This window comes from Blennius ocellaris, assembly GCF_963422515.1.
Source record: "Blennius ocellaris genome assembly, chromosome: 20".
In the NCBI taxonomy this organism is placed as follows: domain Eukaryota; kingdom Metazoa; phylum Chordata; class Actinopteri; order Blenniiformes; family Blenniidae; genus Blennius; species Blennius ocellaris.
In genome coordinates this window covers 14,497,629-14,522,943 of record NC_137669.1, presented here as the reverse complement: position 1 = coordinate 14,522,943, position 25,315 = coordinate 14,497,629, and the positions used below count along the sequence as shown (strand labels likewise).

The following is a 25,315-nucleotide window of genomic DNA, read 5'->3' as shown; positions in this document are numbered from 1 at the left end:
TAAGAGAAGAGGCATTCATACTCGTACTGACGCACACTCCACGTAGTTACAGGAACGAGAACCCACAGACACACTTAAAAAAAAAAACCTCACATACCGACACACAGAAACACAGTCACGCATATCCAGCGTACACACAGAGGACACACAAACCAGATGCTTGGACCCGACACACACTCAGACCTTGAGGCCAGTGTTTCGGAGAGGGGCCTCAGCGCTGCGGCCCTGACTTCCTGACTCCTCCTCCTCCCTCCATACTCCTGTTCCACAGTTGCTGTGGGAGACGCTGCTGCAGCGCCCGTTGCCAAGGAGAAGGCTGCTGGCTGTTTGAACAACAATGGCCGCCTTGTGAACATTTCAACTGTAGGTACTGACAGCTCGTCAGCCACTGCCTCGACGTACACACCTCTCGAAAAGCACGCGCGGACACGGAGGCGTGCTGCTCACGCTACACGCTGACGCCACACTGCTGTACCTCGCCACTTCTTGGCCTCAAGCCTGAGAGGCAACACTTTCACACGTAAACACAATGAGGCATGCACTCAACACACACACACACACACACACACACACACACATCTGTGCGTGCTCTAAGAAATTATGACTTCTGCTGAGAGGATAAGACACCCTTCCGTCCCTCTCTGTCTACCTGTATCTCTCTCTCTCTCTCTCTCTCGCTCTCTAACACACACACGCACGCACACACACACACACGCACACACACGCACACTTGGTGCGCAGTGCATTCATCCATCTTCCCCCTTCTCCCCAACTACTCTCTGTCTTTCTCTCTTATCTCTTTCTCTCTCCTCCCCCTCCACAGTCCTGCTTTCACTCTCTCACTCGCTTTTCACTTGCTCATCCCATGCCCCTCTCCTCCCCCCACCCTCTCCCTGTGTCTCAGGAAGTATGTGTGCTTACTCTCACTCACGCACACACTATCATCCCCGCACACACACACACACACACACACACACTGAGGACACACTCATTTCATACACACAGACGCGCACAATCTCGTTCTCTCCTGGAGGTAACGAATCTTTTCGTCCTCGGGGGCATACACTTCCTCAGAGAAGGGGGGGGGGGGGGGGGGAAGGGAAAGAAGAAGGAGAACTACAAACAAGGGTGGAACGGGAAAAAGACGAAGAGGAGGAGAAGGGGGAAAGAGAGAGGAAGGAAGGAGAGAGGAAGGGAAGAGGGTGGAAACTATATTCACACAGCAGGGATTTATAGACAGACCCTTCAGTGCTCTGATTATCTGTTCATATTGATGGACGACAGTGAAGCCGTGCTGGTGGAACGTTGAGGCGCTGGTGAAACCAAAATGGGTAGTTGGAGGGTGGGGGGGGGGGGGCTAACAAGTCTCTGCTTATCCTCTGACTCACTGTTTTTTAAACACACAAACCCAGACACATGTATACGCACACTCACGCGCTGCTTAAAAACAAAGATAACCGTAACACACGGGTGAGTGAGCATTAACAAAATCTACAGATCAGACGTACTGTACATGTGTAAAGTTCGCTGATGTGCACATAGGTGTGTGTGTGTGTGCGTGTGTATTAGGGATGGCGGCAATGTGTAGCGTACTAGACACCGAGATGCTTTGTGTGTGTGTGTGTGTTTCTGTGTGTGTGTGTGTGTGTGTGTCTGCGTGTTTTCCCCATCTCTCGCTCCTCTTTAATAATTGAGCTGATTCTGTCCAGCTTGTTAGGGAGGTACACAGCAGCTTCACACTCTGTCTTTCTCTCCTTCTCATCCCATCTCACTCGCTCTCTCTCCCTCCTCGTCCTTCCATCTTGCCGCTCTCCCTTCATTTATCACTCCTTCTCCTCTCTGACCCCTCTGTCCTCTCCCTCTTTCCCTCCTCCTCCTCCCCCCCCCCTCAGCTCTCTTCTTCACAAATCCCTCCTGTTCTTTGACCTCTCCCTCGCCTCTTGCAGCTTCATCCGCGATCTGGCTCTTCCCCTCTACACCCTCCGCCCCGCTGCCCTCCATCATCCCTCTCCTGCCTCCCTCCATCCCTCGAAGGTGAGAGGTCGAAGCTTCCTCTCTCCACTGTCAGACTCGAAACCGGCTGCAACCAGCCCTGTGGGGGGGTGGGTGGGTGGGGGGGGGGGGGGGGGGGGGGGGGGGGGGGGGGGCAAGGAGAATTAGGAGGTAGGTGAGGAAGGACATATGGGAAAGGAAAGGAAGAAGGAACAAGTGCAAGGGGGGAATAATAGGGAGGAGGAGAAGAAGGGACCAAAGGGCTGATACCAGAGGGAGGGGGTGAGGGGTAAAAGGAGGGACGGAGGCGAGAGAAAAGAGAAGGGGAGATGTCTTCTTTTGAGTCGCTGGCTTAGGCGCAGAGGAGCCGTTTTATGAATGTATCGTGTGGGAGGTGACAGAATGGAGCATACAAACACTGCTTACACTAATGCTAAATGGTTGCTCTGTGTGTGGGTGCATCTGTGTGTGTGTGTGTGTGTGTGTGTGTGTGTGTGTGTGTGTGTGTGTGTGTGTGTGTGTGTGTGTGTGTGTGTGTGTGTGTGTGTGTGTTTGTGTGTGTGTTTGTGTGCACTCGCCTGTGTGTGTATGTGGGGGAGTTGGGCCACGTTTACCTGCCTCTGGCAAAAGCTATTTCACTTCAGGTGATGATTAGATTAATGGGAGCCATAAACGACAGGACCCCCTCACCCCAAGGACAAAGTAATGACTAATTATTTTGTACCGGTAGTAGCTTGTTGCATAGTAAAAACATGAAAAGTTGTAAAATATTCAGAAAGTGTCCTGTTACTCCATAATAATGCTGAAAGTCTTACAATGACTTTGTTGTTTTTCTTTCCTTTTTTTCCTTTTCTTCCTTACTTTAAATGCAGACAGGATTAAAAGTTTTGGATTAGAAACAACAGCAAAAGAATAATTTATATCATTTGCGTGTGAATGTTCAGTCAAAGCTTCGAGCCGTCTTCTGATCGCTCTCGGCATGAATTGGAAGGAAAATTCAATCCAACTGAAATCTGTTAGTGTGGAAAGATGTGAATTGTTTATGTGAATTTGTGTCCGCAAAATCAATTTGTGGTGTATTTTGGGAGGCGCTTTAAGCACTGAGTAATAATGGGCTTACTCATTCACAACAGTGGTGTAAAATTCTCGTTTCCTGAATGGCGGGATCTCTTGTAAAGAGTTCAAAGAGGAGTGGCAGAATGATCCTCAACTGATGTTCCCAAAAACATCTGCTGCTCCCAAAAATATTTTTTTGGTTGCATTTAAAAACAATTGTACACAGCCGGAAGCCAAATTGATGCTATGCAATGCTTTTTTAGTGGCACGAGAAGCTCTGAATTGTTTTGTTGGAAAAACAGATTTGAATGGATCTGATCTCTTGTTCGCGTAGCCTTTTTGATTCAGATCACTGAAGCTCCGTTTGATGGCATTGTTTGAGTTCGGCCTCTAATTTGAGGTAAAGGATTAAACACAAAAGGGACAGAAAGATTTTTTTCATGGTGACATTGTCGCGGATGAGAACTGATGCCTCAATAGATACTTCCAAACCTCCATTCAACAGGTTGCTCCCAGCAGAACGCTGCTCAAAACTTCCTGAAACTCCAGAAAATCCATATAAATCAATAAAATGACTGCACCATTCAGTATGTTGTGTGTGTGTGTGTGTGTGTGTGTGTGTGTGCACATGATTTTGTGTCTATACATCATTATATGTGTCCATTCATTCTTCTCCATCTCCATGGCGACCTCCATATCAAGAGGACGTCTGACTATGGCAACCTCACATGCTGATAGGCAGAGAGAGAAAACAGGTGATTGGTTGAGCTGTCGACTGTCATATCAGCAGGGTGTATCTTTGTGACACTGCAACACACAACCACACACACACACACACACGCACGCACGCACGCACGCACACTGACTTGTCTGCCATCAACCTACACGCCTACGAACTGCAGCAAGGAGCAAACAAAAGGTACTTCCATGGTGCACACACACACACACACACACACACACACACACACACACACACACACACACGCACACACATACGCACACATTCACACAAACAGAGATTTGAGACGAGATGCGGTGTGTTAGGTGCGCTGACCCTGCCAATGAGGACAGGAGGAACATCAACGGAGCTACAAGGCCGTTGCTATGACAACTAGCCCCGCTCACACAGGTAGGTAGCACAATGGGCCTAAGCTGTTATATGTTCACATTCTCTGTTTGTCACACACGCGCACATGCACACGCACGCGCGCGCGCACACACACACGACTGTGCACTCAAGACAAGTCTGACAGACAGCAGCTGAATGCCAAGGTAAGGCCATTTCCTTTTCAATCCAGCATTCAGAGGTTTGAAATTATTCATTATGTCCAAGTGGACCTGCCAATAAGAGAACTCACTCTTCAGCCAGTGACTGAGGAGAGTGAGACTGTGTGAGTGTGAGACAGACAGACAGAGCATCACTCTGCATACTAACAGCACCTGCACTAGGGCAGCCTGTGCACGTCTCAGAGGGGCCCTTAAATAACGAACTGTCACTGCCCAGACACTGACATTGACTTCTCTCATCCTCTCTCTCTCTCTCTCTCCCTCTCCACTCTTTCAGTTTCTCTGCTGCACTCTTTCTTTTTTCTTTGCACCCACCCAGCACCCCCCCCCCCCCCCCCACCTCCTCCCTCCCTCCTCCTCCTCCCCCTCCCTTGCTTAAACCACAGATGAGAGCTGATAATCACCACCATGAGTATGCCGTGCCTCCAACGCCGGCTCTGTTGCCACTGCAGGATGTGCTGCTGTTGCTGCTGTGTCCTGTCTAACTGCCCTGACAACCTCTGGGGCGGCTGGACCGCTTCTTACTTTCTTGGTCTGCTGCTTTGCAAAGACAAACATCTGTCTATCAACAGGAGTTTTTTTTTTTCTTGTTTGGTTTTTTTTTTTATTTCGGCTCACAGTCAGACTTTAGTTAGGTGTCATTCATATGGAAATGCATTGTTTTGAGGGGGGCGACAAAAAAAAAAAAAGTCCCATTAAACTCGCCTACAGGGGAAAAAAAAAAAAAAAAAAATCTGTTGAGACAAATAAGACAGTAGCTGTGTGCGTCTCCAGCAGTGTGACAGTACCCGGGGAGGCACTGTGTCCCGCTGCCCCGCTTTACACTGTATCCGTATTCAGTCATAATGAGGCTAATAGGTGAAAAAAAAAAAGATGTTGCGAATACTCCAGCAGTGAAGTAAAAGGGGTACACGGAGTTCAGTGCGCGCACATTCGGGCACACTGCGTTTGTGTGTGCGTGCGTGCGCGTATCTGAACATCATCATTTCTGGTCTCGCCACACACGCTGCGTGCCCACGGTAAAGCCCAGATGACCCAGCAAGCAACGAGCAGTGCGCATGCAGAGCTCCACTGACAGCACCGACCAGGTTAATTAAAAAATAAATACATTAATAAATAAATAATAATAAAAAACTAAAAAGAAAATGTAGCCAGATGTGCGCAAAACAACTGGCTGAGAGGACAGTAATGCTTTTTTTTTTTTTATATATTAATAAAATTTAGGGGGTGTTATGTACATAAGGTGCACGCGTACTCACCGAGGGAGAGAGAGAGAGAGGGAGAGAGGGGGAGAGAGAGGGAGTCTGTTGCGGCGTTGACGCTGGCTGGCGGCTCGGGCAGCTGTCGGTGGCGGGGCTCGCTCCTCTCCTCGCGCGGGTCACGGAGCCTGGACGGCTGCAGCCGTCAGCGCGCGGCGTTTCCCCTCCATCTGAGCTCCCCGCGTCGGAGGGAGATATTCCTCCCACATCAATGTTGAGCGCTGTCTCCTCCTGCCGTGGCGCGCCACTGTCTCAAGCGGCTCAACGGGAGAAAACCGCTCCTCGCGCCAACATCTGCACCCGCAGACAAGAAAAAAAAAATAAGGGAAAACAAAAAAGGCAAAAAGGGAGAGAGCTTGTCAAATGTGTTGCGGGAATGTTAGTTTATAGTCTCCTGCAACATTTTGGCACTGACAAAGCCGCACTCGGACCCTGGGCTCAGGTTTTGGTGACAGGCGCGAGACTCCCCGGTCTGCGGGAAGCGAGAATCCACCGTGCGCCCGCGCGTCTCTGCCCCTGCATTTCCAGCTCTGTGTCTCTCGTGCGCCCCGGTCTCCGATGTGCCTTATCCAACGTGCCTTAGTGCCAGAGCCATCCGGGCACCCGTAGCTCACTTCACTCCGCACCTCTGGAATTGTGGGAGTCGTAGTTTCTATCGAGACAGAAGCCCAGGTGTGTCAAACATGTGTGTGCGCGCGCGCGTGTGTGTGTGTGTGTGTACTGTACATCCAAACTTTATCTCAAGTTTGTTGGACCAGGTAAAACACGACCTTGTTTATTAAATAAATACAATAAAAAAAAACTCATGTTAGTTAAAAATGAATGAATTTACATTTAATTGAAAAAAAAATTCTGACATGGTTGAAGTATCATTAAGGCAATTTTACACGTTATCCGTTTTATTTTTCTAATTCCTCCTGGAGCAAATACAATGAAATATCTCATGGCTATGTCCTCCATTGCTGCTTGTAATGGCATGTAACTATCCAGGTCAATTAATTGAAGACAAATCTTCTGCACTGTTTGCCCATGGTGGCCTTTTTGTTAATAAAAGCAGAACACAACTTTCCACACCTACATACTGTACTGCAGATGAAGTTTATATCATGAATGTAAAAAAAATACACCATGGACAAGTTAAATGTCACTTGCAGGACAAACACAGACAAAATGAGGAAATACATTTGTATTACTCAAAGCAAATTCAAGTCACCAAACTTGCATTTGTGGTTGCAAATGTAAGTTTTAGGTCTCACCCCCAAGTCTGGTATCAAACCAGGGATTTTCCCCAACTCCTGTCCACCACCCAGCAGCCCTGAACATTTAGGCTTATTATATTTAGAAAATTAATCACCTCACTCTAATTATATGTCATACTGCAGCTTAATTAAAACATTAAATGTCAGTGTTTGGCCCCGAGGACCTTCTGCTGTGTATATTTTAGAGGGTTTCTGCTCCATAACATTTGATTTGAATGATTTTTTTTTTTTTTTGATCTCCTGAAACTGTAAAATGAGCCATTCGGTTCTGTCAGGCATGATGAAGCAGGACTAATGTGCAGGACGGCAGTTTTTTTTTTTTTCCAGGACCAGAAATACAACCCAAGTGATGAACAAATAACTGAAACTATACTTAAGCACGTTTAATAAATAACAATCTTTTGTTACGTCTTGCCACACTGCATATGTCTGAATACACACATAACAAGAGGCTTGCAGTGACCTGTAAAAGATATCTGATCTTTATTACAATAACATGACAGGGGATTCTCAACATGAAGGTTATATTCTCTTTAAAACACATTTATCCTTCCCCTTGATGCTTCCCCTGCCCTCCCAAATGGATGGAAAACTGCATACATGTTAACTAGATATAGAAGTCTTTGTGATGCAAACATATATCGGAGTTAAATTAGAAAACACAAAAGAGACAATTCGTACAAAATTGTCTTACAAAGATCTGAGACATAAGGAGCATTTCTGCTGATATTTGCTAACACGGTATTACTGGATCTAAAAACAGTGTTTAATTTGATCTCTTGAAGGCACGTGTTGGTGTTAAGATGGAAACTAGCTGGAGGAGACAGACACGGATCTGGCAGTAGTTCAGCCGCCTTTTCATTTAAAAACCATGACAAAGCCGAAAACAGACCTCTTGTTTGGTTATTGCGGAAGAGTGAAAATAATACATTTAAATGACACCGTTTGTGCATAATCTAGTCAGTTACCACACGGGGCCACAGGGTCCACTGACAGTTTTTTTTTTTAAAAGGCTGCACTTAAAATGTTGTCTGGTCGTCTGTTGCACCCGCGAGCCATTTAGCATCGGCGTATTTATCTCAGGTAAACAGTCAGCCCGTTTCAACGTTCCTCTCAAAAAGAGGAATCAAAGGACCTGAACATACATGGCCACTGAAGAAATCATGTAACAGCTCGACGTCCCCCCACCCGAGCACAACCATCTACATCTTCTTTCAGTTCTTTGTTGTCATGGTTACAAAGTAAAGCAACATCACTGCAAGGCCTGACCAGAAGAGCTCCGACTCCGCTCGAAAGCGAGGTTAGTGGATCTGTCCTCAACAGGCGGCAGCAATCAATGGCCAGTGAAAGAAAACTGTCTTCAAAACAACCGATCATACAATGGTTTATGTATCTGTGTGTGAAAGTACGAGAGTGAGAGCGTGAAATACGCTTGAAGCGGGCGCATCTACTGCAACCAAGCCAGTCAAAGGATTTGAATGCAAATGTTTGTCCATCTGTTGCTTCCACGTCGGCCCCCTTGCGCCTTGTGTGGTCACAGGTTTTCCCCGGGCTGGTACTGCGGCTCCGTGGCGGTGAAATAATCCTCCAGGAAGGACTGCAGGTACTCGAAGGTGTGCCTCTCATCAGCCTCCCGCCTCCAGCACTGCAGCATCAGTTCATGGAGCGAGGCGGGGCAGCCCGGGGCACAGGGCATCCGGTAGCCCCTCTCCACCTGCTCCAGCACCTCGCGGTTGTTCATGCCTAAAGGGAGGGAGGAGAGAGGAGGGTGTGCACACAGGGGAAGGGAGAGAAAAAAGGTCGGATTAAACACTTTTGAAGCAGGGAAGAAAAAAAAAGAAGAAGAAAATAAAAAAACCTGCCTTAAAAAGATCAGATCAAAACAGTAATGGTGGGATTAATGAATTTTACTCGCAGCACCGGGTGCCACTAAACGGTGGCATAAAATGTTAGAATATCTACACACTTGAAGTGAAAGGCATGATTTAGAGATAATTCCCTGAATTTACATGCAATATCAAGTGAATTGTTAAGAAGCTTTGAAAACATAAAAAAAAAATAATAGTGCAACTACAGTATAAAGAGTGTAAAACAAGCGCACACACACATGGCCCACATAGCACACAATAAACAACCATAAACTGGCAACAGTCCTAATCATAAGTGTTATTTGTATTTATTTAGTCCTCAATTTTCAGTATTAATGTGTATATATTTGTTTTAAATATAAAACCCTTTGCATGTCTGCTTTCATATCGCTTTTTTAGGACACCAGTAGCCTCCTGCTGCTCTTTGATCAATCATGTGTTATTCCTCAGACTCTCTGTGAGCTGTGATCCCTGATTACTCCCTCCATATTTTATCTAATTCATAATGAGCGTCTCTAATATGTTTTATTACAAGATGGCACTGCTAAATTGGCCATGACAGTCCTTTAAAAGAGAGTTTTAATCTCAGAAGGACCGGCAATATTTCAAAATGTGAAATGTCTGAAGTAAAGGGACAAGTACCAACAGTCAACACTTCAATTTGGAGTCAGATGTTTTTGATTTTTTTTTTTTTACATATATTATTGTCAAAATTAATCAATAACATTTCACAAGAAATGTTCTTCTACTTCTTCTTTTTTTTTTTTTAACACTCATTACAGTAAGTGCTAAAGGACGGCGAGAAAAAGCGGGAAGCCACATATTCTGCATGCTAATTTACACAGTAGGGTGGCAGGTGCTTAAGAAACAGTTACTCCCTCATTCTCCATTTACTTGTGCTGTGCAATTGAGCAAAGTGCCCGAGCCACGCCGTACGCCACCAGGTCTCCAGTGAAGCTGCTCGGTGACCAACCATCAAGTGCTGTAATGAGACGTGCTCCAGCAACAATGTAGGCTAAGTCTCCAACACTGTGGCATCTGATTTTTTCCCCCAATATAGCTGCAGTTTTATATATTTTGGGATTATATTACATTTAATTTAATAGGTGATTTGATTGTAGATGTAATTTTTTTATTTTAAATTCAGATTTATAAAGCAGAGAATAAAGCTTTTGTTGTGTTTAATTTACCAGCTGTGAGGTTTCAACTGCATGTGAACGTGAAATACAGCAGCTTGTCATCCCATACCTGGATATGGCACACGTCCCTTAGTGATGAGTTCCGTTAGCAGGATGCCAAAGCTCCACACATCCGACTTGATGGTGAAACGGCCGTACAGAGCGGCTTCTGGAGCCGTCCACTTGATTGGGAATTTCGCCCCTGAAACCATGGCAACACAGTGAAGATGCATAATCGTGTAATTAAGACAGGTTATGTATAAAAATATAGGCATGGAGGCAGAAGGAGACACTCTTAATCATGGCGTCATTGGAGCATGGCTCGCATTCCTCCAGCACAATCAAGAAATGCACACGCTTATTATCAAACAAAAAAAAACCAAAATAACACCGCTACCTTGTCTGGCAGTGTACTCGTTGTCCTCGATGAGCCTCGCCAGGCCGAAGTCAGCAATCTTACACACGAGATTGTCGCCGACGAGGATGTTGGCCGCACGCAGGTCACGGTGGATGTAGTTCATCCTCTCGATGTACGCCATCCCAGCTGCTATCTGCACTCCCAGTGGGACAGAAAGAGCTCAGGTCTGCGACGGAAGCACGTCCAAAGCTACCTTTTCAGTCTGTCGCCGCGAGTTTGCGTCTTGTCTCGTAAACCCCACCTGTGCCGCCATGTCCACCAGCTGAGGCAGCTTCAGGCTCTGTCCCTCACCGTCTTTCAGGAAGTCCAGCAAACTTCCTGAAACGCCGAGAGAAGCCGATTGGACCGGGGTGTCTCCTCATGCTCATTATCGGCACACCTTCAGCCACGTGCTCCCCCTTTGCATTATGAACTGTGTACATCATGCATTTTTCACACATTTGCACAAGCGAGGCGTTTAAAAATTTATATCGTGGCACATTTCAGATAAATCTTTGCTTCCTTCAGCCTAACACATTTCCAATATTTGTTTCTGTCTGTCCTACAAGTTATAGCTTTTGGATCCGGACCATCGTTATCGCAGGTGAGCGAACCTGCGATGCCCAAAGAGCCAAGAAATCCCAGCTCGTGGTCGCCGTTCGGTGATTTGTCCACCAGAGAAGCTTGAACCTTTTTGCCTTTTGTGCTACAAAACATCCCCGCACTCACCGCTCTTCTGACAGATGTTCAAATGCGTAGCGGAAACACTGTTTAACTTTCTGCCCGTGTTCGGCTTGGATTGTGACTGAAGACGTCTCAAATTTTTTTCACTTAGGCGATGGATGAAAGTCGGGACAGGAGCCAAATGAAGAGCGGATCATTTTTGGTGGTAGTCCAAATTCGGGTGCAGATGCAAGGGGAAGATTTTATTAAAAGATAAGGTTTTTGTTTGGGTTTTTTTTAATTGAAATTGAGGAAGTCTAACTGTGTGCCATGAACACTGCAGTCCATATTTCACTGTAATTAATATAATATATAAATATATTGATTTTAGAAATTTATTATTATCTCTATAAACTATTTTGTATCTTCCTGTTCGCTTTTCATTCTCATTTAAGGAGTAAAACCAGGTCCCATTTATATATATATATATACAAAAAAAAAAAAAAAAAAAGCTCAAATACAGCCAGGCTTCTCCTGCGATAAGGGCAACAGTTCATCTCTACAGTAAGTCAGAGTTGCGACGGCTTCCTCAGCCCGATACCTTGGCTCATGAACTCGGTGATAATGTAAATGGGCTCCTCAGACACGACGGCGTAGAGCTGCACCAGCTTGTCATGGCGGAGTCTCTTCATGATCTGAGCCTCCTCAAGGAAGGCCTCGGGGGACATGGTTCCTGGCTTCAGAGTTTTCACCGCCACCTTGGTGGTGCCGTTCCACATGCCTGGCATACAGACAAGCTCGTGTTAATGCACTCAACTGAACGTTTGGACACGCAGAACTGCCGCGCAAGTGTGCACACTGCTACTTCGCCGCCGTGGCGGTGAGGCGACAGCTGCACAAACTGTACTGTATATATACACTACATACATGGCAACACGTACGCCCACGCATGCAGATATAAATATATCAAAAATTTAAAAAATAAGGTGCACAAGAGGCGGGCTGTAACAAACAAGAAACATGTGGTCACATTGAAGTGCATGCATGCGATTGTTATCGTGGAGAGGATGCAATACGTGAGACGGTGAGGTTAGGAGGAGGGGGTTGAGGGGGGTGGAGGGTGGAGGGTGGAGGGTGGAGGGTGGGGGGGGGGCTTTCTGGTCTTACATCAACACCAGCAGCACCTGAGTTACATGGACAGGCGCAGAGCTCGGCTGGCTTCAGGGAGAGAGTCTGCGCGGCTCAGAAACCCAACAGTCGGATTCAGTCAGGGAAAATGTCTGACAGCTGTGACAGAAACCGGTCATAGGTGTAACATAAAATAGCGTCTCGTGGGAACACCGGGCCCGTATGGCCCGTTTACGGCGCGACGCAAACTTTGACAAGAGACGCCAAGTGCTTTCGTCAATTTTGGCGGAGGACAACATCCCCGACGGCGCTCGGGTCCCTTTAAAACCTGCAGAGGGGGGGGGGTCAGGAGGTTTGGAGGGACAGCCGGTCTCACCCATGTGCACGTCTCCGAAGCAGCCCTGTCCCAGCTTTCTCTGGAGGGACAGCCTATCCCTCGATACCTCCCAGGCGTCCCACCCGAGACCCATGGTGAGCGGGGGTGGCGTTGGGACAGGGCTTTGTCAGGTAATAACACAGGCCATCGTTACTGCCTAAGGAGGAGGAGGAGGAGGAAGAGGAAGAGGAAGAGGAGGAGGAGTGGAGATGAGATGAGGGAAAGGGAGTGGAGGAAAAGGTGATTTGGAACAGTGTAAAAGAGGTGCAGTGATGGGTGGAAAGATTGGAAGAAAGATGGGTGGGGGAGTGACAAAGAGATGGGGTGAGATGATAAAACATGCACATGCAATAACGGGGGGTTGGGTGGGGGGGGGGGGGGGGGGGGGGGTAAGCAACCGCACACCTGGATAATAAACACAAGGCCCCATTAACTAAATACCAACATACTTTTTGTCATTTTTTTGCCTTCAAATTCTACAGTGTGTTTGTGTTTGTGTGTTCTTTGTCTGTGTGGCGTTACACGCTGCAGGTGTAAACAGACAAGACCAATAGATGAGAGGGATTTGCAGTATTTGTTGGCTGACTGATGTTCTTTCACCTGAACCAATACGTAAATGCAAAATACGTCCCTGCTGCTGTTTTTATTCAGGCGTGCTCCCCCCCCACCACCACCACCCCCCTCTGCTCACAACACAACCCCACCAGGCCTACCCATCCAGACTTCTCCAAACTGGCCGTTGCCCAGTTTCTTAATCAGCTGTAGAGATTCGCGGGGAATCTCCCACATATCCTTGGTCTTCACTGATAAGTCGGCCAGCTTAGGCATGCCCCGCTTACAGCTGCCAATCAAACGGCAGCACAGTCCCGCTGCTCTCTCTGAGAGAGGGAGTGAAAAGGAGGGAGGCACCAACAGGCGATACAAGAGGGGGAAAGAAGCAGAGCAAAAGATAAAGACAGAACAAGACAGTTTGCTTATGCGCTTATACAACTGACAAGTTTAAGCACAAACCAAAGTGTGAGGAGCACAAATACGACGGGGCACAACAGACATAAACACACACCAAGAATGGCGATTACTAAAACAAAACAAAAAAGGAAGACAAAAAACAGAGACGCTGCAGGTGATGAGAGAACAGATAAACGATCTCAGGTTGCTTTTGATGACGAGACTGCAGAATGGATGTTGTATCGGTACGAGCCACTAGGGGGCGTATTGACACTGAACGAGAGGGGAGGAAGCAGAGGGTGTGAGCGTTTATGACTCAAACTCTAATTCAAGCCTCGAAAGTCACTTACAGGCAGCGACCAAAGCGATATGCAAACACACTTAACCGCAGCCGAAAAAATGAATTATAAGCTTTTTAAATATGAAAAAAAAAATTTTTTTGTTTCTTGATCATCAGGGAACCTTCTCACCGTTTTGGATATTTGACCCCTGTCAAAAGTAGGAAAAGTATTTCCTAACATGTGCATAGAGCAAATACTTTATTTTCACCTACATATGGAAAAAAAAGAGCACTTTTCAAAAAAAAGTCCCCTATCGGTTAAATATAGTGCATTAAAAAAAACTGTTTGCCTAAAATGCCTATAGAATACAAGTAAAAGGCTCAAGCAAAGATAGATGATGTAGAGTTCAGTGCAAACTAATTCAGACGAAGAACTTGTTTATGTTGCTTTCAGTCGGCATTTCAAATAGGGGCCTGAGATAAATGCGGGTGTTATAGGTTGTGCTGTTTTGGTGCAACAGCAGCAAACTATTTGAGATTTTGTCAGAGTTTTCTGTAGTTTTTTTGGGACAGATGGGGTTTTGTTGTCCACTTGGGTGAGAAGTCTATCTTGAGTCCAGGTGAAATGACCCTGTGGAGACACTGCATCCATCCATCCATCGCATTATGTACAGTAAAAGTCTCATTATAAATTGAAAAACGTGACTTCCAAGCGGGAGAAGCTTGGCACCAGTAACTAATATTTCACCGTGAATGAAAGACCAACAACAACCACTTGAGTCCTTGTGCTCGTTTGGAAATGTGTTTACCTGTGTAGTGCTCGACCAGCTGCTGCACAGTGTCGAACTGCGATCTGGTGGTGATGTAGTATCCACCGTTGTCTAGTTTACGGATCTTATAATGCTTGACGTGGTCTCCCTTGTTGTCGTCCCAGTCACGGATGGATAGAGAATAAGCGCCTGTACCGAGATGAGAGGGGGGGGTGGGGAGTAAGGAGTTGACGGTGAGGACAAAAGAAAAGCACAGAGAGGGTTGGCGTGAACAAAGGAAGAGAAAGATGACTTGAAAGCTTTTATACATTTGCAGCAGTTGGATGTTTTCGCAGAGATTGTGTGTGTTTGAGCGCTCGTCTCACCCTTTGTGGTCTCGCTCTCCCGTATGAGGAAAGTTCCTCTCTGGTTGCCGTGACCCAGCAGCTGTCGCTCTGCATCCTTTCTCCCCATCTTCCCGAAATACCACCTGTCACCATGACAACACCGCATGGGTCACCGCGACGACAGTACACCTCGCTTGACCTCTGCCTTCATACGACACGTCAACCTCCAAAATAAATCTTAACAATGTAAAGCAGAAGTGTCCATATACAATAGCCGCATATACGGCTTCCACTGCGTGTGTGTGTGTGTGTGTGTGTGTGTGTGTGTGTGTGTACTCACTCCTCGGCTTGTATCGAGTCAACAGGGGCTACGTAGTTGGAGGGGATGTACCCTGAGTTGCCGGTGTCCAAAGAGCGAGCCTCCCACCAGTCGCCCTCTCTATAAAGACAGACACAGAATTTTTGTGAAAATGGCCATAATTAAAAAGTGTTCAACTACTGAGAAAACAGTGTATTTATTATCATCCTCATCCTCGCCAGTAAAAATTGACTGTAAATAGGTAGTTTTGATGGCGCCGTGGTAAAGTGAGCAAATATTGGTTCACAGGTCGATACAACACACAAAAAAAGAATGGTTTTAGGTTCTATATCAAAATACTAATAAACTATTTATTTTTTTCTCCATCAATTTCATGTATAATTACAGAAATAACATCAACCATAGTGTCTCTTCGGGAGCGCCATTTAGCCGTCTTGATCCGAGCTACAGAAAGTATTACGGGAGAATCATTACAGTAACTTCCCACTTTTTCTCGTCAGGTAAAATGATGTGAAATGCCTGATGAGTCACTGTCCTCTCGGAGGCCTTTCCTAATTCCTCATTCAAAACAAACTGCATATACATTTTCACTGGTGTCTTGTCTGCACCGGCAAGCTTAAACTGACACGTCAAGTATTACTGCCTGCTGGAAATGTCACTCAAATCTGAAACACACCTCCTCTACTCTAAAGCGTTTCAACCATAAATATGTAAATACATTAAAAAAAAAAAGAAACATATCTCAGATGTCGTAGAATGATGTCGGAAAAAAATGTAAAACCTGCCAACATTTCCAGTGACAACAGAGACTTCTGACAGGTCAGTGTTAATGGGAAATTTGTAACGGCAGTCTGTGGACACTAATACATCTTTTTTTTCTTACAATTTGTAGCTAATTTAAATTAACGTATTTAACAGGAAGTGCCGATGCACGTCTCATACATGTTGTCTGCTTTCAAGATGACAAACTACCTGAGAGGTTTCCTCCACAAGCAGCCGTGATTATCACACAATGGCGCCTCATTTGCGCCGACACTCACGTGTTGTTGATGATTTGAAATTTCTCTCCTTTCTGGAAAGTAAGGTCATCTTCGGTGCGAGCGTCGTAGTCGTACAACGCGATAAAGAGAGTGACCCCGCCACCTGCATGGGGAGACAACGGTCCGTTTCTCTGGGACAAACTCCTGCCGTATTATTCTGGGGTTGATTTGCTGCTTTTAATTATCGTGTGGTGGAGTCGTACTTGTGATGATCACCCCCGGCCGCGGGTGCGTGCCGGCATTGGGGAAGATGGGTCCGGACGAGAAGCCCTTGTTGAAGTCCGGGATGGTCTGAGTGGGGTCAGGACAGTACCGGCCCTGAGTCAAGGCCGCAGACAATCCGCCATCCGCGTTGCTAGGAGACAGATCGGTAACGTCTGCTGCTGATGTTGCTGCTACGGCTTTGGCAGACTTCTTCTGCTTGCAACAGGCACACCCCATAATAACCGGCACGGAGACGGCGTCTGCTGGAGAGAGCAGAGTGGTTGCTGCCTCAGTTCGCTTGTTGTTGAGAGTGGAAATTAATTTTCTTTTTGTTTTCGGTTTGACACCATCAAAGGTCTGTTTATGTACCTGTTGAAAAAGTTACATTAATTCAATACACACATATAAATAAATACACGAAAAATCACATAAGTGAACGTAAATGGCTGGTAACACATGAACTGAAAGAATTTGAAGAGAGAAGATTAGATTTTTTCACAAGTAACGTGAGGCGTTTGTTCACAGAAATACCAAGAAAGGTCAGTTTTGAGGAAAGATAAGGGGAATGTTGTTGCCTAACATAAACACTACCTCATTTAAGGGTTTCCAGCTATTTAATAAGTCACTACTAACACGTTAGAGCAGCAGAGAACGTGAACCGATTGCATGCGTCACTCCCCAGAAAGAACAATTTCCCACGATTAGAGACTCTGGAAAGCTCTGTACAACGTTACAGGAGACAAAACACAGCTGGCGCTGAAGGAAACTCGACCACATGGAATCCTTAATTTTCTATATTAATCAGACGATCATCCTTTTCTGTCAGGAAACAGTAAAACTGCAGACGATTTGTGTGTTAATAATCAATTTCCTTGAAGTCTCCTCTGGGACAGGCCGAGACTTGAAACACACGCTGATAGAAAGTGAAAGCAAGACACATGACCGACGCAGAGTCACCGGGTCAGATAGAGAACTGTGCAGAGAGAAGCAACAAACTTTAAATAAGAAAAAAAAAAAAATATATATATATATATATATAAAGAACTTAACTTCCCTGAAAGCAGGAGGAGGAGGAGGAGGAGGAGGAGGAGGAGGAAGAGGAACAGGATGAGGAAGGGAGGGAAGGAGAAGTTAACTTTTTCTCACCTGATGTCTTCCTCTGTCAGATCATCTGTCAATCACCATCGCCACTGGAAGAAAAAAGAAGAAAAAAAAAGAGGGAAGAGGTGAGTGACAAGGGCTGGAATGAGAGAGCAGGGCAAAGGGAGGATGAGTGGCAGAGAACCGGAGAGGGAAAAGGTGGTGGAGACGGAGAGCGAAAGGCTCAAGAGCGGTAAAGCGTGAATAAAGAGACGCGTGAAAGCAGACGCGAGGAGACAGAGAAGTTTGAAAAAAGAGAGAGAGAGAGGGAGGGAGGGGAAGAGAGTGAGAGAGTCAGAGACAGCTCGAGATAAGGAGAGAGACAGAGAGAGAGCGAGAGAGAGAGATGTGAGGCTCGCCACTTCCCTTTTTGCTTTGCCGTTTTGAAAAAGGGTAGTCAGTCGTTCTCTTTGGTCAACAGCTGTGTGTGTGTGTGTGTGTGTGAGAGAGAGAGACAGTCTTTGTGGTGTAAAAAAAAGAAACAACACAAACTGATCATCAGTGAAAGTTTGATCTTTGCCACAGTTTTCAAGTGTCCAATTGTGACTTCCAGTTTTGAAGAAACCCATTGTTTCAGTAAAAAAACGAGCCAACGAGAGGAAATAACACAGAGAATAGAGTAGAACGGTTTAATTACATGCAGTCACCTTTCCAGATCAACATGAGTTTGTTTTTTACCTTTTTTTTTTAAAAATTTCCCACAGCAACATTTCGCCAGGAAAAGGTAAACGTGTACGGCTAAGTGCTTCCTCCGGTGTGTGTGTGTGTGTGTGTGTGTGTGTGTGTGTGTGTGTGTGTGACACATTCTTCAGAGTGCCAGTTTTAAATGCGTCTTGAAAACAATAGTTTGGCACTCTGGGACAGCCAGTCATTCACCCCCTGGCAGAGAGGAGAGAAGTGACACCGCTCTAATGCAGGTCCTTTATATATGTGACGCTGCTGCCGGCAGCCAGGCGGCTCAGCTCGCAGGGAGAAAAAAAAAACAGTGGGAGAAGCCAGCGAGGCGACGTCGTCCACAAACCAGGCAACAAAAAAAGAAAAAAAGAAAAGTACAAAATCAGTTAAAAAAAATAAATTAATTAATTAATTCTCTTTTAAATGAGCCCATGTATGATACAGTCGTCTCCTAAGAAAAAAAATAAAAAATAAAAATTTCAATGATATTCTCCGGAGTCGTATTTGAAGCAGACGTGCCTCGTATTTGTTGCATTGTGGGGGTGTATGCCAGAGGGACTGCTGCAACAACAACTTTTTAGATGGCTGCAAGATGTTTCTTCGTTTTGGTTGTTTACTAAGTATTTTCTTCAAGATAAAGTTTGGAGATATCCGTGAGTTTTTTTTTTTATTATTATTTATAAATGCTTTGGAAACTATTAGTTGTTGTTGAAGCTTCAAAATAAAATGAAATCTTGTTGGAGTTCTTTTTTTTCCCCATTCAATATAAACTATCGAAGAAGATTGTGTGTGTGTGTGTGTGTGTGTTCTGCTGGGCGTTTGCATGTTTTCTCTGAATGTGTGTGGGTCCAAAACATCCATAACGGGTGAATCGGTGACCCTAAATTACCGTTAATGGATGGATAGATGGATGGATGGATGAACCATCCACTTTCTATACCAGCAGGTTATGGTTGTTCTGTGTGTGTAAAACAAACTCACACAGAACAATGATGTCACTGTAAATAACTTTTCAACCAGATAAATAAAGAAAACACTGTCAATATTTTGTCACTTTGTGCAAATCCTGTTAGTTTTCAGTATTTGAAGATGGCCCAAGCAGATTTTCCTGATTCACACATTTACAAGGGAGGAAAAAAAAAAAAAAAGTAGTTAATCGGCTATATGAAAAAAGATGTTTTAACTTTTTCTCTCTTCGAAGTCACCCTGCAAGAAATCCTACTCTCATCATCAGGTTGGACAGATTCCACAAAGTCTCTCTTTCAACACTACCAATTCTGCCAACTTCAGAATGCTGGTAATTTGACCTCAGGCTCAATGCCTTGCGAGCGTCTCCTGTACCTTGTCGTACTATATTGATACTAACGTGTGCAAACTTGGTCCGAATCAGGCATTGACAATATCCTATAATACAGCAGAACACAGAGGGACGACTTTAATCCATTGACAAGGTGGATAAAGCACATTATAACTACACTGGATGGAAAAACAGCCGCAACGACGGTGGGTTTCAAACTGGCAACCTTTCAACCCAGAGCCACTTCACCTCCTGAGGAATGTGGAGGAAGTCACACAGAGGAAGAACAATATAAGTTATGGCGGCGTGGGACAAAGAAACCCCAAATAAGTCACTTCTACTAAAAAAGAAAAGAAAAAAAAACCAGTGGCGCGCCAACAGTTTACCTGAAAACTACTTAAGACCCCATTTAATCCTAAAAGAATCAAAGCTGTGGGCTGGACAGGACTGTCACACTCTTTCACACACGCACGCACGCACGCACGCACGCACGCACGCACGCACACACACACACACACTATCGGTCCAGCCATCATGAGAGCTGCAGGAAGCCAGCAATGTTAGGGTTTCCTGTCCACCCTTCTGATGGCTCCCCCCTTTTTCCTGGAAACTGAGGATGGCGTTTTCACACACACCAACACCAACACCCACACACACACACACACACACACACACACACACACACACACACACACACACACACACACACACACACACACACACACACACACACACACACACACACACACACCAGCTGCAGTGCCACAAAAAGCTCCACCGCACACATGTGTTCTCCGACAAACAGTTTTTCAGCTTTTGATTTTTTTTTCTTTCTTTCTGATAAAACCACAGAAAGAAGAAGTGACAGAGGGCGACACAAACGAGGCCTCCTCTCTTTCATCCTTATCACTCCACTGCCCTTTTCTCTCTCATCTCGTCTTCTTCTAGAATTGGCAGATGACCACGAACAGGACTGATACAATAACGGATAGAGACACACACACACACACACACACACACACACACACACACACACACACACACACACACACACACACACACACACACACACACACACACACACACACACACACACACACACACACACACACACACACACACACACACACACACACACACACACACACACACACACACAGGAGCATTTACAGGGCAGCCATGCAGCTCATTGTTCTCCGTGTGGTTCCTGTTGACCAGATATTGCTGCTCTCGTCCATCTTCCTCTCGGCACACAGGAGCTGTGATCAGTCATAGGTGTCAACCAACAATTCAGTTGACCTCGTGATATTTTTTTTTTTTTTTTTTTTTACATGAAAACAATTAACACACTCCAACCCTTAAAAAAAATTAAAATCAGCAAGCATGGCGTCACAAGGACACACAGACTGAACTCCTACAATCTGGTGCTGTGATCAAAATGTCACAGAGAAGAAGTTATCTCTAATGAACACCATTGTGTTTCCTCACCCCCCCCCCCCCCCCGCCTGAAGCTGTGGCAATATTTTTTTGTTTGTGTCACAATCTGCCGCAAACATTCGACATGTCGAAGTGTGAGTGTGTAAATGAATGTGTATGTGTGTGGGCGTGCGGTGGTATCAGAGACGAGTGTTAAAAGTTGGGGGTTGCACAGTCAAACGGAGACAATGCATCGCTGCTGGTTTTTAAAAAAAAAATCTAAAAGGCAATAAGTACTCATCACAATAAGCTGAATAGGTTCGGGGCTCCGGCTGCGAGATGAAAGCAAAAAAACAGTTACACATTTCCCTGTGATGTAACTGCTCTTCAACTGCGTCGCGCTCGTCCGCAATGTTTCCCCAAAAGTTCTCATGCCGCCGTGTCAAAACTAAAACTGAACTTCAACTGGCTGCTGAAAGTCACGGCAGGTTTTTTTTGTTTTTTTTTAAGCAGCTGGCAAATACAGACAAGAAATAATTAGACTGCTGTGAAACAGAAGCTGCTTCCTCTGGTGGGGAGAAGTGTAGCGTTGGTTTGTTAACCACGGTTGATAAGTCAGCCTTTCAAAACACCCCCCCCCCCCCTTTTAACGGCACAAACTAATAATGCAAATGTGTTCTTTTTCCAAGATGGCGTGTCGATGGTTGACATTTTTCTATGAGTTGTCAAAACTGTTTGAAGATGTACAGCTTCGTAAATTCACAGCTTTCGCTGAATAGGCGAAGAAATGGGGAAATGTTTTATTTAAGTGTTTTTTTCTGCATCTCATGTTAATGTTTTTTAAATCAAAAAAAAAAAAAAAAGCCCCAATCAAACTATACTTGACATGTCGTGTTGAAAAAGAGAAAATGTGCATTTAAAAATTGAATTCAAGAACAATTGCCGCCCGTTACTGGAGTTTGTGAAGGACACTTTGGCAGTGATTACAGCGCCGCGTCTTCTTGAGGAGAGTGTCTACTTTACCGATTTGAGCGGCTTTGTTCCAGGCCGACCCTCTCGAGCGCCGCCGCCGTGTTCGACGGGACTCGTCACGGAGCCGATGCCGCGTGAGCTTTTCAATTTGATCCCCGAACGAAACCGGGCCAGGCAGAGTCTGGCTTGGCCCGGTACTGACCAGTCGCTCTGAGGCTGAGCGGCAGCCCCATTTCGGCATGATGTTGCCGCCACCGTGTTTTAAACGTCACAACCATATCCGCACTTCCGTGGTTTTTCCACACCAGATGAGCCACTTCCACCCCCCATAAGCTTTGAAGATCCATTGTGCGTACCCATACATTTTTTTGTTTGTTTTTTGTTTTAAATCTCCATTAAAATAAATTCTGAAACTCAATGTGTGGCAGAAGTGAAACGGTGACTCACTGGAGATGAAGAAGGAAAAAAAAATAAATACTATTGTTGCATTACATGAAGCTGAGCGGAAAAGTGAAGATGACGTAACCTCTGATCGACTCCAGGGTCAAATCTGGCCGACTGTGACGTTTCACACACCGATTGCTCGGTTGGTAGAGCGGGTCGCCTCCCAATTGGAAGGTTTCAGGTTCAATTCCCATCTCTGCCTGCCTACATTGCCAAAGTGTCCTTGCTGAAGACAGGGGGGGGGGCGCAAACTTGTTTTCATTGTGATGTGAAAGTGTTAAGTGCTCCCCGCCATGACGCCCTAAAGGAGACTGCAGTTTTTCAAGAGAAGCAACTGCCATTGCTAAATTGTGGCCCAAAGTGGGTTTTTTTTTTTTTTTTGCAAGACTTACAGACCCAGAACTGAACGGCCGGTTGCAGCAAGACGCTGTTGAGAAAGCTCGCCTCTTCTTTCGCTACTGAAAACACATCAGAATGGACGCCGCACTGCGAGTGGTGGGGAGGGCGGGGGACAACATGCTCAAAATTGCCTGACCCGAGAGGCGACGAGGTCAGATTTAATTTTAACTTAAGTGTTGATTCATTCAAAGTTGGGATTTTTTTTGTTATTGTTGTTATTCGAAAAAGTTAATTTAATAAACATTTTCAAAAGTACTACTTAATGTCACTAAAATGACAAGGAAGGGTGGGGGGGGGGGGGTGTCAGGAGCCTTGCTCCGGGACCGCAGTGGTGACCTGGCAGTTGTAGATTCAAACCGACAACCCATTACCGCCCCAAATATATAACATGCGCATTGTAATTCTCACTACTAAGATTATAGTAAATTCGCTATCATGTCCTTTCCAGTGGCAAAAACACTCTATGATGTAGGTTTACTTAAGTAATTGATATGTCGTGAGTCAATTCAGTGTTCTTTAACTGTAAACTGTGAAAATGACCCAACGTGAACCAATTTTTCCAAAGAAAGTCCTTCAGGACAAAAAAAACTCGCCTCCTTGAACAGCTGCGGAACGACCGAACCGCCGCATATTTGTTCCCAACCGAACAATATAAGGAAGCAAATAAATCTGGAGCTCCAAGCCGACCAGCACGCACTCCGTGCATTCCTATAAAATCACAATAACATCACCCCTCCGTCGCCGCCGTCACACCCGCAAACATCCAAATCCAACGGACACACCCTTTTCCTGCTCAAGCGGCCTGCAGATAAGCTGCTCCCAGCGGGGGGGTAGGCGGGGGGGGGGGGGGGGTTCACTGCAAGCAAACGTGCACACACAAACACGCTTGTTTAGACGCGTTTGCGTTTCGGCGCGGCGATACGAAGGCCTCGCGCCGCCTTCCATCTTCACCTTTTTCCTTTAAACTTCTGCTTCGCTCTTTCACTCGGACTCTCTCCTCCATGAGCAGGAAGCTCCACAGGATGCAGAGAGCGAGTGGGGCAGGAATGATAGGACAATGGGAAGCAAAGCTGTCACTGAACCCTCACACACACACACACACTCATAGAGTATGTGTACACGTACACACATACACACACGTAGTGTAAGAGAAAGGAGACGAGGCCAGCGCTGGGAGGGGGCGGTGGAAAAGTAAGGTGTCTTGGTCCTCAGGATGTCCTGTTTCCAACGTGATGTCATCACATCCTCCAGATAGAGAGCGGCCGTTCAGGCGCCAAGCCACAAGATGTCGACGGTTGCATCTCGTCTCTTCAACCAGCTGAAGGTCAAGCCCAGAAAGTGAAACCACCACCCCAGGGCCGCTGGACATCCAAGCCTGCAGGTGACTCACCTGCCTCGGGCCCACGGCGACTTCTCGGGAAAAGCTTCGCAGCGCATTTGTAACAACACCACCACCACCACCGCCACCACCACCAGCGACTAAAACAACAGATCTACGCCCCCTTCCTTCCTGCTTTGCCCCAAGGCCAGAGGCAGGAACTGACCTCGTAAAAGAAACAGGAAGTGATGAAGTTCAGCCTTGGACGAAACCTCACAAGCCAACAAGTCGACTAAGAAAAGAGTTTCAGCATCGAACAAATACATGCGTTGAGTTTTAATGGTGGACGGCGGCGTGGCGGAGCGGGCCTGCTTTAAAACCGCCCACGGTTTTAAAGCAGGTGAACACCTGCATCGATCAGAAACGACCTCCGATAGGTGGGCACGTTGAGGAAGCAGGCGGCGGGGCCTTTTCCTCCCGCCGGTTTCCTGTACGCCATTTGGCAAATAAATCACAGCCTTCTACTGAGTGAATATCTGGAAAAACTTCTAGACACAAATGTAATAGACATGATTGCGGGACACAAAATAAAATCCTTTCATTATGTAAATATTGACGTGTGCTCTGATCAGATCAGTCTTGTGACTGATCTTCAGGAAATAAGGATCTCCACTTCCTTTGGAAATTCCACTCTTTCAAAACTGCAATATTGACCCTTTTGGTTTCCAAATATTACTTTCTGTGGTGTCTGTTCTGCACACAGTGCGAGGATGGGCGCGTTTCTCACGCGCGACTTCCTTTTATTCAACAGACGCTTCAAAGTTACTCAACTTAAAGAGAAGTATCTATTAAGCCCATCAAGTATCGATATGATCGAGTTGAGGCGCTTTTCAGGGTTTCCTTCAATAACTTTGTTAGAATTCAACTTTCAAAATGTGTTCGAAATACACGTTTCTAAAGAAAATAACTTTTAACGCTTTTATCCTCAGTTTGCGCACTTTATGGTATTTTTATTTTTGGAAAACAGGTCTCTTTTTCTTTTCCTAAAGTAAGAGCGCGTGCGGACACGTACCTGACACAGAAGCGCGCTCTCTGTCCCGGTGCTTCTCCTGGACTCCTGGTTCGAGCCCTCGGGGGGACGGAGAGGAGAGGAGCGGCAGCGCTGTCCGGACGCTCGCGGGGGACTCACTCGCTCACGGAGGTTGGACAAGGGAAAGAAAAAAAAAAAAAAAAGCAGAAAAAAAAAGCACCTCTCCGCTGCTGCGCCGGGCGAGTCACCGCTTCACGCGCACAGCCGTGAAGTC

General features: G+C 45.9%; 2 protein-coding genes across 2 annotated transcripts in view; both read right to left on the bottom strand.

Moving 5' to 3' along the window:
• The window catches only part of ahdc1 (AT hook, DNA binding motif, containing 1), a 19,414-nt gene extending 13,733 nt beyond the window's left edge, over nucleotides 1-5,681 (bottom strand). Inside the window, exon 1 of the mRNA XM_080516283.1 lies at nucleotides 5,595-5,681. The gene's annotated coding sequence lies outside the window, so the exon portion shown is untranslated. The remainder of the gene's footprint in view (nucleotides 1-5,594) is intronic.
• Nucleotides 5,682-6,519: 838 nt separating this feature from the next.
• Nucleotides 6,520-25,184, bottom strand: yrk (Yes-related kinase). The gene is made up of 13 exons (XM_080516227.1): nucleotides 25,084-25,184; nucleotides 17,497-17,540; nucleotides 16,350-16,613; nucleotides 16,147-16,249; nucleotides 15,128-15,226; nucleotides 14,827-14,930; nucleotides 14,501-14,650; nucleotides 13,177-13,341; nucleotides 11,561-11,740; nucleotides 10,559-10,635; nucleotides 10,297-10,450; nucleotides 9,970-10,101; nucleotides 6,520-8,596 (listed from the first exon to the last, which is right to left on the bottom strand). Exons 3-13 carry the CDS (start codon nucleotides 16,585-16,587, stop codon nucleotides 8,388-8,390), a joined length of 1,611 nt encoding a protein of 536 aa, XP_080372353.1. The 5' UTR covers nucleotides 16,588-16,613; nucleotides 17,497-17,540; nucleotides 25,084-25,184; the 3' UTR covers nucleotides 6,520-8,387.
• Nucleotides 25,185-25,315: the final 131 nt, after the last annotated feature.